General features: G+C 40.8%; 1 protein-coding gene across 2 annotated transcripts in view; it reads left to right on the top strand.

Annotated features, from left to right (window-relative positions):
• The window catches only part of mcm8 (minichromosome maintenance 8 homologous recombination repair factor), a 33,969-nt gene that overhangs the window by 621 nt on the left and 18,421 nt on the right, over positions 1–14,927 (top strand). Inside the window, exons 2-12 of one of the 2 annotated variants that reach the window (XM_080200046.1) lie at positions 2,485–2,577; positions 4,809–4,891; positions 5,632–5,781; positions 6,106–6,203; positions 7,235–7,433; positions 7,513–7,598; positions 9,330–9,481; positions 11,010–11,208; positions 11,289–11,319; positions 11,451–11,595; positions 13,340–13,477. In XM_080200046.1, coding sequence (XP_080056172.1) covers positions 2,485–2,577; positions 4,809–4,891; positions 5,632–5,781; positions 6,106–6,203; positions 7,235–7,433; positions 7,513–7,598; positions 9,330–9,481; positions 11,010–11,208; positions 11,289–11,319; positions 11,451–11,595; positions 13,340–13,477 — 1,374 coding nt within the window. The remainder of the gene's footprint in view (positions 1–2,484; positions 2,578–4,808; positions 4,892–5,631; positions 5,782–6,105; positions 6,204–7,234; positions 7,434–7,512; positions 7,599–9,329; positions 9,482–11,009; positions 11,209–11,288; positions 11,320–11,450; positions 11,596–13,339; positions 13,478–14,927) is intronic. The other variant, XM_080200047.1, reaches the window with a different exon arrangement.

Here is a 14,927-nt window from a genome sequence, read left to right as displayed (position 1 = left end):
TTTAAGAAGTTTATTTATTAGTATCACAAGTGAGCTTACATAAACACTGCAGTGAAGTTACAGTGAAAATCCCCTAGTTGCCACATTCTGGTACCTGATTTTGATTTCTTATTGTCACATGTATTTAACATACAGTGATAAATATTTTTTCTTGCACACTATAGAGACAAAACATACTGTTCATAGAGAAGGAAATGAGAGTGCAGAATGTACTATTGCTATTATAGCTAGGGTGTGGAGAAAGATCAACTTAATGCAAGTAAGTCCATTCAAGAGTCTGGCAGCTGTAGGGAAGAAGCTGTTCTTGAATCTGTTGGTATGTGACATCAGACTTTTATATCTTTTTCCTGAAGGAAGAAGATGGAAGAGAGAGTGTTTGGGGTGCATAGGGTCCTTAATTATGCTGACTGCTTTGCTGAGGCAGCAGGAAGTGTAGACAGAGTCAGTGGGTGGGAGGCTGGGTTGCGTGATGGATTCGGCTTTTGTCATTCCTTTTGTAGTTCCTTGTGGTCCTGGGCAGATCAGGAGCCATACTAAGCTGTGATACAACCTGAAAGAATGTTTTTTATGGTGCATCTGTAAAAGTTGGTGAGAGCCATAGCTGACATGCCAGATTTCCTAAGGCTTCTGAGAAAGAAGAGATGTTGATAGGCTTTCTTAACTATAGTGTCAGCATGTGGTCCAGGACAAGTTATTGGTGATCTGGACACCTAAAAACGTGAAGCTCTCGACTCTTTCTACTTCATCCCTGTTGATATGGACAGATGCATGTTCTCCTTTATGCTTCCCGAAATTGATGACAATCTCCTTTGTTCTGTTGACACTGAGTGAGAAATTATTGTTGCCGCACCAGTTCATCAGATTCTCTATCTCATTCTTGTACTCTGTCTCGCCATTGTTTGAAATCTGACCCACTATGGTGGTATGATCAGCCAACTTGAAAATCAAATTGTTACTTGCCACTTGTCAGCCCATGCCTGGATATTGTCCAGATCTAGATACATTTTAACATGAACTGCTTCAGTATCTGAGGAGTTGCGAATGGTGCTGAACATTGTGCAATCATTGGTGAACATCCCTGGTTCTGACATGACAGAGGGAAGGTCATTGATGAAGCAGCTGAGGAAGGCTGGGCCTAGGACACTACCCTGAGGGAATCATGCAGAAATGTCATGGAGCTGAGATGACTGACCTTGCATAACCACAACCATCTTCCTATGTACCAGGTATGACTCCAACCAGTGGAGAGTTTGCCCCCTGATATCCATTGATTCCATGGGAACACCACCACTTGCAAGTTCCTTTCTAAGCCACTCAGTATCCAGACTTGGAAATATATTGCAGCTCCTTCACAGTCAATGGCTCAAAATCCTGGAATTCCTCTCTAATGACACTGTGGATCAACCCACAGTACATGGATTGCAGCGATTCACGAAGGTAGTTCGTCACCACCTTCTCAAGGACAACTGGGGATGGGCAATAAATGCTGGCCAGCCAGAGACACCCATGTCCCACGAATGAATAAAACAAACTAGCAAATTAATCTGTTGCCACATACCTATTCCCACTCAGGCCTAAACATAAACTGTCCATATGCGTTTACAGACATTTTTCCTTCCGTCTGGATAAGCTTCGAGAACAGGAAAACCCAAGTCCAACTCACTGGAATCTATTTTAATTGACCTGGATCACAGTATTGTCCATGAGTGAAATTTCATCTGCTGTGCGCAGAATCACAGAATTCTTACACTGCAGAATGAGGCCATTTGACTTTTCGAATGAACATTCCAGTTAGAATAATTCTCCTGTCTTCTCCTTGTAACGCTGCAGATTATTTCTTTTCAAATGATCATCTAATCATAGAATCCTTACACTGCAGAAGGAAGCCATTCGGCCCATTGAGTCTGCACTGACTACAATCCCCCCCCAGCCCCTACCCCCATAACCCCACCAATTTACCCTGCTAGTCCCCCTGACACTAAGGGGCAATTTAATGTGGCCGATCAACCTAACCCGCACATCAAGTCTGCGTGGGAGGAAACCCACGCAGACATGAGGACAACATGCAAACTCCACACAGATAGTGACCCGAGCTGTGAATTGAACTCAGGTCCCTGATGCTGTGCGGCATCAGTGCTAACTACTGTGCCACCGTGCCACCCTAATCCCCTCTTTAGAATACTTTTCTTGAACATATTGCTGTTATTAGTTGAAAGTGATTTGGAATAAAATTGCTTTCCTCTGACAAATTTCACGTCCATTTGTGTAATGGAATTCCAATCATTGTCAAACTTTGCTTACAGTCATTAAATGTGTAACTTTGAACTGTATTTCATGCTGACTACATTTTAAAATTACCACTAATATTAGTATTTTTAAAGCTGTAAATTATTGTAAGGGATACAGATTAAATTATTTTACTATGAAAAGTCTGTTGGCACTATTCATTATTCATAATTATTCATTGAAACATTTTGTCTTAAGATTTTCAACAGCCAGCACCTCGCTCACACCTAATTCAAGGAACTTTGAATCAATTTACACCATATAAGGGCTGGAAACTTTACTTTTCGGAAGGTGAGTCTTTCTTTGAAATTATTTGAATTGAAAATCTTTTAAATACTTGTGTAAAAGCCAAATTATTTGGGCCAAATGTCATAGGGTCGACTTCATAGAATGTCTACAGTGCAGAAGGAGGCCACTTAGTCAATCGTGTCTGTATTGCCCGCAACCCCACACATTTCCCCTGCTAATCCCCATCACTAGGGTCAATTTTAGCATGGCCAGTCAACCTAATCCGCACACCTTTGGACTGTGGCAGGAAGCTGGAGCACCTGGAGGAAACCCATGCAGACATGGAGAGAGTGTGCAAACTGCACACAGACAGTGACCCAAGCCAGGAATCGAATCCTGGCGCTGTGAAGCTGCAGTGCTAATCACTATGTCACTGTGCTGCCCAGACTTTTACAATGTTTTGGGGGACTTGTTTGATTTGTGTCTATGTGAAATTTAAAAAGATCATTGCAATAAAATAAAGTAAAACCCAACCCACTAAAGAATTCATGCCACTTTTTAAAATCTTTTTTGTTTTATAATATTGCAAACTATATATGTTTTATTCCTACTAATTACTTCATGTTTATTCATTTATTTACCATTGCTCATATTCATTTGTATTTATAAAGTTCACTGAAATCAAATCATTAACAACTCCCAGATTATACTTTGGTCCTGAAATTATCCCTGGGAAACTATGGTGGGTTTTTATGTGAGGTATATGGAAAAATTGTTTTCCTTAGGCCAAAAATCATGGGGTTGACTTGACTTGAGATTGACTTGGATGGTACAGTGGTTAGCACTGCTGCTTCACAGTGCCAGGGACCCAGGTTCTGTTCTGGCCTTGTGTAACTGTCTGTTTGGAGTTTGCATGTTCTCGTTGTGTCCATGGTGTTTCCTCCCACACTGCAAAGATATGCAGGTTAGATTGATTGGTCATGCTAAATTGCCCCTTAGCGTCAGGGAAATTAACAGGGTAAATATGTGAGGTTACTGGGATAGGACTGAATGTTGTCAGTGTACGTTTGATGGCTGAATTGCCTCCTTCTACAATGTAGGGATTCTAAGATTGGATTCTGTGACTTTTACATTGATATATATGGTGATAATGACAGATATTTTATAAGATTACCAGAAATTTAATAGGTTATCTTAGAGCTTCCAAATAGATGACCTATAGTTATGAAAGGCCCTTAATGTAGGAAAATGTATCATGGTGTATTCCCAGGAGCATAACAGACGGAAATTGACAATGAGTCCAAGAAGGAATTATTAGGAATGTTGTCAGAAAACATGACCAAAGAAGGAGAGAGAGAGAGAGAGAGAGAGATTAAGAGGATTAGGGAGGGAATTCCAGAGTTAAGGGCCTAGACAACTGTAGATACACTCTCCTTTGTTGAGGCATAGGGAGTGAGGAGGTGCATAAGAGACTAGAGTTGAAGGATCACAGAGCTCTTTGGGACTTCAAAGACTGGAGGAGGTTACAGTGACATGGAGACATGAAGGAATGGAGCAATTTGAACACCAGAATAATAATTTTAAATTTGAGACTTTCAAATGTAAGTCAATGCGCACAGAGGTGAGGTCAGCTGAAGTAAGATATATTACTTGGTGGCTAGAGCTTTCTTGAGCACCATTTAAAAGTAAGTCAGCTTACTTTCTCTCTCTTGAATGCTGAGATTACAGATGCTATTGCAGCTGAACCAGCTTTGCAAGTAGCAGTTCATGGGTGATAGAAACCCATGTATTTATGGAGTTTTTCAGCTTGTAAAATGGGCTCTTTTAATCTTTGCAACGGAAAATTGCTGAAAGACCTCAAATGATTTGGAATATTTTGTGAGAGGATGTGCTTTAGGATAACATTGAATGTATTGTCGAGGCTCGACTAGGGGCAGACTGGTTAGTTGCCATCAGCTGATCTCCTTCATCAGCCGGACATAGAGTATAAAAATTGGCAAATTGTGTCGTGGCTGTATACCTCGTTGAATATATTTAAGTCACGGGTAGGTAGGTTTCTGATAGACAGGGGAATTATGGGGAGAAAACGGGAAAGTGGAGCTGATCCACTTCAGATCAGCCATGATCTTGTTGAATGGCGGGGCAGGCTCGAAGGGCTAGTTGGCCTACTCCTGCTCCTATTTCTTATGTTCTTATGTTCTCATTGGCAGTTTTAATTGTGCTCAGACTTACTCTATGCTCAAATATTGAGGGATCTCAAACAAAAACAGATATTCAAACTTGTTCTTTCAAAGCTTATGTTGGAAGCTCTCCTTTTGTGCAGAAGATCAGCGCGTTTGAGAAGTTTTTCACAAAGCACATTGATTTGTATGACAAGGTAAGAATCTTGGCCTTTCATTGCTTTTTGGGGAGGAGGATGATGATGGTGAAAGAAAGAAGTAGTAAAGCTTTGTCTATTGGAAATATATTTGACCGTTAATCTTTTCATAATGTGCTTTTTCTTAAATTAATGAATTTAAGGCATGGATTTGGTATGATTAAGAATTAGACTTGGAATTTTGCCATGCTGTTTGTATTTTTAATATTAGAAGAACACTTTCACTCTTTGGCAATGTTTTGCCAGTCTTCAAATGAGCTTGCAATATTCAGGACAGTTTTGTCAATGGCATGCAGCACTGTCTTACATTGTGTAGGAATTTCCTCTCTCTCAACCTTTCCGCATCCTGATGGTGCGTAGGTCAAGATTTTGGTCTGTTTCTGTAGCTATGTCAGGAACCGTTTGCTAGTCTGTCACCAGGAGCTTATAGCTGGAAGGGTTTTACACCACATAAAGCACAGCCATGTGCACGTGCCCGTGCAGGGGAACCTGGAGCACCCAGCGGAAACTCAGGCAGGAGAATGTGCCAATGCTATGCAGACTGACCCCAGGCCGGAATTGAACCTGCATCCCTGGCACTGCAAGGCACCAGTGTTAACCACTGTGCCGCCCCATAGGAATATTCATTAGAAGAAAATAAATAAATCTGATGCTGCTGGCTGACTGTCCTCAGTTGCACAAATATCAGAGATGTTGAAAGTGCAGTTCACTTGAAAATCAAACTATTTCTCTCCCCAAAGGACGAAATAGAAAGAAAAGGAAGCATCTTGATTGACTTCAATGAACTTGTAAATGAAGAAGAACTAACAACCCTCGTGCCAAATTTAGCCAGTGAACTGAAGGATATGCCAGAAAAGTTGTTGGATTGCTTGGGATTGGCAGTTCATCAGGTTAAGATTATGTAACGCTTCTTTGCATAACCATTTAGTTAACTGTGCATGTTGGATAACAGACATTTTCTTAACTTTACGGGATCAAAATGTATGTTTTGTGGTTTATATTCCTCCACTTTTTTCAGAAAATTGTAAAGTATAAAACATTGTTATCTTTTCTTAAAAGATGTAACTTCCAGTATTACTCAACTTCTTCCTACTATTATGAATACTATTCTGAAGGTATAGTTGGGCACTTTGTTTGTTGTAAGTAAATTGACCACATTTATTAATGTAAGATTTCTTTAAAATAATTATGGTGTTTATACTGCATGCATTCAGGTAATAACTAGAGATCTTGAAAGACAGGCAGCTCAATTGGAACAAGGGCTACCAAATGAAGATACTCCAATTGTAAATGTCCCTTTCATTCATGCAAGGTTAGTTGGAAACCTTTTTAGTTGCATGCAAATATTTGGTTAAGTTCAGTGACACTTAAATTTGATAAAAACAGACAATTTTCTGCTTTATCTATGAACCTATTTATATGTTAATATAATTTTTCCTAGCTATTGACTGACACTTCTCACGTGATCAGGACCAGAAGTTCCATGTAGCGAACAAAATTATAATACTTTTCACTTTATGTAGTGAGTTACTGTATATTGAAGAAAAAACTATGGCTATTGTGATTTGCTTTTTGTCATGCACAAGTGTTGGAAATATCAGTGAATTTGGGAAATTATGGCTTTTTTTGCTCTTTCCTACTCACCGTGGCATACTCCAGACATTAAAGGTTATTTATTCCCACAAGAATTCCCGCTAAGCTAGAATTTGCTGCGATATTTAGAGTCATTTCATTTGCTCTCTAATTACTTGGGTGTAACACAGTCAATTGAATGTGATGGATAAGAGAAGTGTTAGAGGGATACTATTTATTGTAATGCAGAAAAGTTTTTTTTATTTCCATTTTCAGTTTGCTGATTGATTTAGTTTAAAGTTTATTTATCAGTGTCACAAGTAGGCTTACATTCACACTGCAGTGAAGTTACTATGAAAACCCCTGAGTCACCACGCTCTGGCACCTGTTCAGGTACATTGAGGGCGAATTTAGCTCGGCCAATCCACCTAATCTGCACATCTTTAGAGTGTGGGAGGAAACTGGAGTACCTGGAGAGAAACCACACAGACACAGGGAGAATGTGTAAACTCCACACAGACAGTGATCCAAGCTGGGAATCGAACCCAGGTCCTGGCGCTGTGCGGCAGCAGTGTTAACCACAATGCCATGATGCTGCCCCACTGAGCACCCACTTGTCCAGTTGTGATTTGTTGTAAGCTCCAATTTTATGTTTATTAAGGTCTATCATCATGCACAGTATGATTTTTAAAAAAAGTCCAGGTACAGTTTACCATTTTTACTGTCATAAAATAAGCATCCAAATCTCATTCAGAATGTGTACCTTTTTAGGGTCTATAACTATGAGCCTTTGACATTGTTGAAGAACTTACGAGCTAACTGCTATGGAAAATATGTTTCTCTGCGTGGAACGGTTGTACGTGTCAGCAACGTCAAGCCTTTCTGCACCAGAATGGCCTTTACATGTAACACGTGTGGAGATACTCAGAGTCTACCGCTTCCTGATGGAAAATACATTCTCCCCACAAAGGTATTATGCTATCATGTCAATGAGGAGAGAAAAAGGTTTAGCATTATTTGAGGAAACTAAGTTCAATTTCTTTTTAAAGTGTTTATCGCCAGATTGTCGCAGTCGATCCTTTACACCGAACAGAAGCTCTCCGTTAACAGTTACTGTGGACTGGCAATCTATAAAGTAAGCCAACCTTTGTTTAAAAACTTTGCATTTTCTTTATATTTAAAACAAATTCCAGTTCAGCTGGCCAGAAGGGCTTGCTCTTGGCATTGTGATTCTACTTGGTGCTTTCAATAGGGGAGTTATGTAGTAGTACTTAAGACTATTATATCACGTTTCTAACGTGTAGAGGGATTACAAGGAAAATTCATAGCTCAGAAGAATTGAAATGCCTGATACTTAAATAAAATGGGAAGGTGCATCCCTGCCTCCTCCTGAGGTCTCCAACGTCATGGGTCCTGGTGCCAATTCGATTCATACCATATGATATCGCGAAAACGGAGGACTTTTGCTTCAGAATGAACTGCGCACCTTGCCCAGCTGTTCCAGTACAACTACAATGCTGGCATCTACCCGACACAGTGGAAAATTGCCGTGTATATCCTGCACACAAAAGCAGAACAAACCTACCATTTATTGTATGATCAATCCACTCTCTGTCATTAGCAGTGTGATGGTAGGTGTGACCGATAGTGGATTTATACAGCAATGACCTCACAGATGCTCATTTTGGTTTTGGCCAGTGTCACTCTGCAGCTGACCTCCTTACAACCCTGTCTAAACATGGTCAAAAGAGTTGAGCAACGTGAGGTGAAGAGGGACTGCCTTGACATCATGACAACATTTGACCAAGTGTGGCTTTACGGAGCCCTAGTATCGATAGGAATTGGGGGACAACCTTTTCCACTGGTTAGAGTCGTACCTAGCTCAAAGGAAGATGGTTGCGGTTGTTGCAAGACCATAATCATCTCAGTCCCAGGACATCACTACATATGTTCCTCAGGGTGGTGTCCTAGGCCCAACCATCTTTAGCTGCTTCAATGGCCTTTGTTCCGTCATAAGGTCAGAAATGGGGATGATTGCTGATTACATTCGTGACCCCTCAGATAGTGAAGCAGTTTGTGTACATATGTAGCAAGACCTGGACAATATTCCAGTTTGGGTTGATAAGCGGCAAGCAGCAAGTAACGTTCACACCACACAAGTGCCAGGCGATGACCATTTTCAACAAGACAGAATCTAACTATCTCCCTTTTGATATTCAATACCATCACTTGTGTGTGTTGGGGTGGGTGGGGTTCCTGCACCATTGTTGTGTCAAAAACCTGGAACTCCACTCCTAACAGCGCTGTGGGTGTAGCTACACCAGACTGGTTCAAAAGGCTCACCACTACCGTCAATTAGGAATGGGCATCAAATGCAGGCCTAGCCAATGACTCTCACATCCCATGAGAGGAAACAAAAACTTGGCAACCTCAAAGAGGTGGCCTGCAAAATTTGCTTCAGAGCATGTGTGTTCCAGCAAACAACTTTCCTCGGCAACACTCATTTGCAAAAGACAATTTTTGTTGAGGTGGTTCTTTCATGCAATGGGCTATGCTCCCATTGTCAGCTACATACACAATATGGTATGACTGTGTGCCATTTCTATCATACTTTAATGACACGTGGCATACATAGGTTAAATATTCATCTACTCACTAGCTTCAGTGATATAAAAATATTTGTACCTAGAAAATTGCAGTTTGTACTTGAGAGGCTGGAAAATGGGTGGGTCTCCAGGAATATGTTCATGTTAAGATACGAGTGAACTTGTTTTTGAAACACACAAATGTATTTCTGTTTTAATGTGGAAAGGCCTTTGCGCATTTGAGCAAAGTAGTATATCCGCTTGGATTTTTTTTCCCCCAGATTACAGGAGCTTGCATCAGATGATAAGAGAGAGGCTGGACGAATCCCTCGAACTATAGAATGTGAGCTTATCCAAGACTTGGTTGACAGTTGTGTTCCAGGTGATATGGTAACAGTCACAGGGATTGTCAAGGTGGCAAACAGCAGTGAAGGTATGACCAAAGTGTACACAAATTGAACACATTTTGTTGGCTGGTCAGGATCTTTGCAGTGACCACCAAATGTCTACGCAATGACCTTTGTTAAGGCTTCAGCTACCTCTGACTTCCATCGTCTCAGCCTGTATCATAGATCTCCATCTCTTTTTGCATAGAAGATAGGAACAGGAGGAGGCCATTCGGCCCTTCAAGCCTGCTCTGCCATTCATTACGATCATGGCTGATTGTCCAACTCATTAGTCTAATCCTGCTTTTTCCCCATAACTTTTCATCCCATTCATCCCAAGTGCTATATCCAGCCACATGTAAATCGCTTAAAAGAGTTGAAATGAGTACATTGCTGAGTAAATATTGTTATCCATGCACCAATCTATAACATCTAACAAAGCTCAGGTAATGTTAGCTTTTATGATTAATTTCCATGCCATTTTGAGCTTTCACCTGGCACATTTCTAATGATGGAGATTACTGGTGTGTCCTGGAGTACCAGTATACCCAGAAGCTTCTACTTCATATCAATGTGTGTTCTGATGTGCCCAAATCAAGAAAATGCAAACAAAATACTGCGGATGCTGGAATGTGGAACTCTGTTACACAGACTCAAAGCATTGGCTGTTTTCTCTTCCTATGGATGCTGCAGACCTGTTGAGTTTTTCCTGCGTTCTGTTCTTGTCCAAGGAAACAACAGGTTTTTTTTTAACAAATGTGGAGCTGGAAAGTCTCCACATTGCACCCTAAATTGGAATGCAGCAAAGTGGTGAACTAGCTCGGGAGGCCCAACAGTTTGTCATGGTCATAAAATAGAGCCCAATTACTGTCAACCCTTCGGTCTTCCGACTCAGGCACCCATGCAAAGTATGCTGTCAAGCATATGTTTCAAGTTTAAATTTATTTACTGGTGTCTCAAGCAGGCTTAGATTAACACTGCAACAAAGTTACTCTGAAAATCACCTAGTCGCCACCATCCAGTGCCTGTTCAAGTACACTGAGGGAGAATTTAGTGTAGCCAATACATCTAATCAACAGTCTTTCAGACCGTGGGAGGAAACTGGAGCATCCAGAGGAAACCCACGCAGATGTGGGAGAACGTGTAGACTCCGCACAGACAGTGACTCAAAGTTGGAATTGAACCTGGGTCCCTAGTGCTGTAAGGCAGCAGTGCTAACCACTGTGCCACCATGCTGCTCCTTGTGCCTGAAAATGAGCCGTAACATATTTTTAGCCTGACTGTTTCCTTTGACGAAGGCCAAGGAAGGCTTAAAATCAAATTGCTACCAATGCTGGAATCTGAAACCAAAAGAGAAATTGCTGGAAAATCTCAACAGGTCTGGCAGCATCTGTAAGGAGAGAAAAGAGCTGATGTTTCAATTTCAGATGACCCTTTGCCATCTAGACTCAAACAGATGCTGCCACACCTGCTGAGGTTTTCTAGCATTTTCTCTTTTGGCCATGATGGCTCGCTAGTTCTCTGCATTTTAACCGTATTGTACTTGTCTATTTATTACTCTGCTTAATCTTTTAGGAAAGACCAGAAACAAAGATGACAAGTGCATGTTTTTTCTGTATATTGAGGCCAACTCCATCAGTAACAGTAAAGGACGGAGGAATGTGAGTTCTGAAGAGGTATCTGGCGATGCAGCCTCGATGGAGTTTACACTTAAAGAGCTTTATGCAATTCAAGAGATTCAGGCGGAAGAAAATCTTCTCAAGTTATTTGTCAAGTATGTATTGTCCTATTAATTTAAAACTGATGCTTGGTATCGTTTTGCAAGTTAACTACAGACCTCGATTTGTTTTGCAGCTCATTGTGTCCTGCTATATATGGTCATGAGGTGAGTGTCATGATAGAGTAAGAATGTTATCATTGGTTTGTAAATGATTATTAACATTTTTTTTAGTGCTCTAACAGCTTGTTTAATTTTGCCATCTAAAACAAAAGCTTCCGATAATGTTTCCTTCATAGCTTGTCAAAGCAGGACTGGCACTGGCACTCTTTGGAGGCTGCCAAAAATATGTGGATGATCAAAACCGCATTCCCATCCGAGGTGATCCTCATGTGCTCATAGTTGGTGATCCTGGACTTGGGAAGAGTCAAATGTTGCAGGCAAGTAACGTTTATCACACTCGGACATAAACTCCTTTTATAGGCAAAATGTAAGGATGTCTTTGATGCTTTTTCTTCTTTTTAAGCTATGGATTGTTACTAAGGGAATGGCTTTGGTGGTGGGGGGTGCTGTGTAAGTTGTCAACTGGCCTCTCGTATCTTGCTCAGGTATCCATTTTGTGAAATGATAGCAGAAAAATGCTGGAAAAACTCAGCAGGCCTATCAGCATCATAGAATGATAGAATCTACAGTGCAGAAGTAGGCCACTGAGCCCATCAAGTCTGCACCAACCACAATCGCACCCAGGCCCTATCCTCGTAACCCCACATATTTACCCTGCTAATCCACTGTTCCGAGGATCATTTTAGCACAGCCAATCAACCTAACCCACACATCTTTGGATTGTGGGAAGAAACTGGAGCACCCGGAGGAAACCTACGCAGACACAGAATGTGCAAACTCCACACAACCAGTGACCCAAGGCCGGAATCGAACCTCGGTCCCTGGTGCTGTGAGGCAGCAGTGCTAATCACTGCTGCATCTATGGTGAGAGAAACAAGATAACATTTTGAGTGCATGTGACTTCCTCAGTGGTGGCAAACTTAGGGGGGAAGTGATGGCCTAGTGGCATTATTGTTAGACTATTAATCTAGAAGCTCAGCTAATGTTTTGTGAACTTGGGTTCAAATCCCGCCACAGAAGATGGTGAAATTTGAAATCAATGGAAAAAAAAATCCGGAATTAAGAATCTACTTCCAACCATGAAGCCATTGTCGGAAAAACCCATCTGGTTCACTGATGTCCTTTAGGGAAGGAAATCTGCTGTCCTTACCTGGTCTGGCCTACACATGACTCCACAGCCACTCTTAACTGCCCTCTGAAACGTCCTAGCAAGCCATTCAGTTCACCACCACATTTTCAAGAGCAATTGGGAATGGACAATAAATGTTGAGCAACCAGCAATAGTAAGAAGTCTCACAACACCAGGCTAAAGTCCAACAGGTTTATTTGGTAGCATAAGCCACTAGCTTTTGGAGTGCTTCCCCTTCACCAGGTAAGTGGGAGTTCTGTTCACAAACAGGGCATATGTAAAGGCACAAATTCAATTTACAAAAGGCCATGTCTGACAATGAACAAAAAAAAACCTGGCATTTTCTAACACGTTGCAGCAGCCTCCATTGTACTGTTGGGTCCAATAGTGGAGTGCCTATCTGAGTAATTACACCTGAGCCAAGGCCTTTGATTCTGGATAAGAAATGCATAATTCTGCCCAGGTACAACTAATTACTTTTTCAAGAAGGAGCTTAAATGAACAAAGTTGTGATTGATAGAGCAATCCTGTGGATTAACTCATTAAACTAAGGGGGGATTGTCAGCAACAGTAAAATATAAATCTCTTTTGCACAATTCCTTACACTGATTTTGTGATGCTTTCCATTTAGCAGACATTTCCCATGGGATGAAATTTTCATGAAATAATTACAGATAGTGATTTTATTTTAATTGATGTGTAGTCCATTTTATTGAGAATGTTACTTAAAGGAGAGGGTAGGGACTATAAAATATTAAAAGTATGACCAGTGTTAATGCAGTATTTGATTTTTCAAAAGACTCATGGTGCATGTTTGGTGTTTTCTCCTGTTTATTGTTCTCTTTGAAACCGTGGTGCTAATTATGCACTTTCGAGATAAGTGTGCTTAGCTACGTTTATGCTGAAGTGCTCACTTGCAATTTTATTTTTAGGCAGTGTGTAATATTGCTCCGCGGGGAGTATATGTCTGTGGCAACACCACTACCAGTTCTGGACTTACTGTAACTTTATCAAGGGATAGTGGATCAGGAGATTTTGCACTGGAAGCAGGGGCTCTTGTACTTGGTGATCAAGGTAATTCATAGATTTTTAACATGGTAAAAACAATGCATTACGGTTGTCAACACCAAATGATATGTCTTGGGAGTAATTCTGACTCTGGCATCGAGTGCTGATGCAAGTGCCGTGGGGTAGTGGACTTAGATTCGGGCAGCTTTACCATTGTTGGTTTGTCACAAAGGGATAGCAGGTGGTAAGTAAATTCTCAGAAAATATTGGCTCTGGTATGCTCAGAGCTTTAGCAAAGATATTCACATTTGCAAATGGAACATTTTAGTGCATGGTGAAAGATTGGTATTTGATATGAACCTATGGCATTGGTTAATTTCAAATTATTACAAGGTATTAGTTAGGTTACTTTTGTTTATTTACCTGCAATAAACAAAATTAAACTCCTCAAGTTAGGCATTGGTGTCATATATTGTGAAAAAGTGCCCCCTTTCTGTCCCCCCTAAAAAAACAGAAAAGCTCCAGGAGACAAGAAGGCAACAAGCTATAATACAATGACAAGGCATTACAAAGGGCAACAAGGATTGGATGTGAGCCAAACGAAAAGTGGCAGAACAAGAGGAAAATGGGACATATTCTCTCTCTGTCCAATCCCAAAAATCCAACAAGCTACAAACCCATCTGTCATTGCATTTAATTTTATTCCTTAACTTTTTGTTCCCTTTTCAATCCAAATAATTCTATATTCCATTTTTCCTGTTTGATTTTCACTGTTTTCATATATTTGAAAAATTCCAATCCAGTGGAGCCTGTATTTCATGGAATTTACTTTCTAACCAAATATTTCCTTTTCCTTCACTATCATAATGATATATCTGATTATAATTAGCAATAGGATCAGAAGCAGAGATTAATGGTGGACGGGTGTTTACTGACTGAGATGTGTGCTTTGCTCTACTCCAAAATAGTTGGTATCAGGTCCATTGCTTTTCTTGTATATAAATGATCTGGACTTGCATATAGAAGTACAATATTTGAAATTTGCAAATGATATTCAATGCAGTAAATAATGAGCAGGACAGTAGGATTTGGGTGGCACGGTAGCACAGTGATTAGCGCTGCTGCTTCACAGCTCCAGGGACCTGGGTTTGATTCCCGGCTTGGGTGACTGCCTGTGTGAAGTTTGCACATTCTCCTTGTGTCTGCGTAGGTTTCCTCTGGGTGCTCTGGTTTCCTCCCACAGTCAAAAGATGTGCGGGTTAGGTTGATTGGCCATGCTTAAATTGCCCCTTAGTGTCCTGAGATGTGTAGGTTAGAGGGATTATGGGTAAAATATGTAGGGATATGGGGGTGGGATTGTGGTCGGTAGAGACTCGATGGGCTGAATGGCCTCTTTCTGTACTGTAGGGTTTCAATGAATTCTATGAATAGTAGCAGACTTCAGGAGGACATGTACAATGGACAAGCATAGGCCAGATACAATTTGATGTGATGAAGTGCAAGGTGATGCACTTTA

This window comes from Carcharhinus amblyrhynchos, chromosome 12, assembly GCF_965287045.1.
Source record: "Carcharhinus amblyrhynchos chromosome 12, sCarAmb.v2.hapA, whole genome shotgun sequence".
NCBI classification, from domain to species: Eukaryota; Metazoa; Chordata; class Chondrichthyes; order Carcharhiniformes; family Carcharhinidae; genus Carcharhinus; species Carcharhinus amblyrhynchos.
This window is presented reverse-complemented; position numbering and strand designations above follow the sequence as displayed.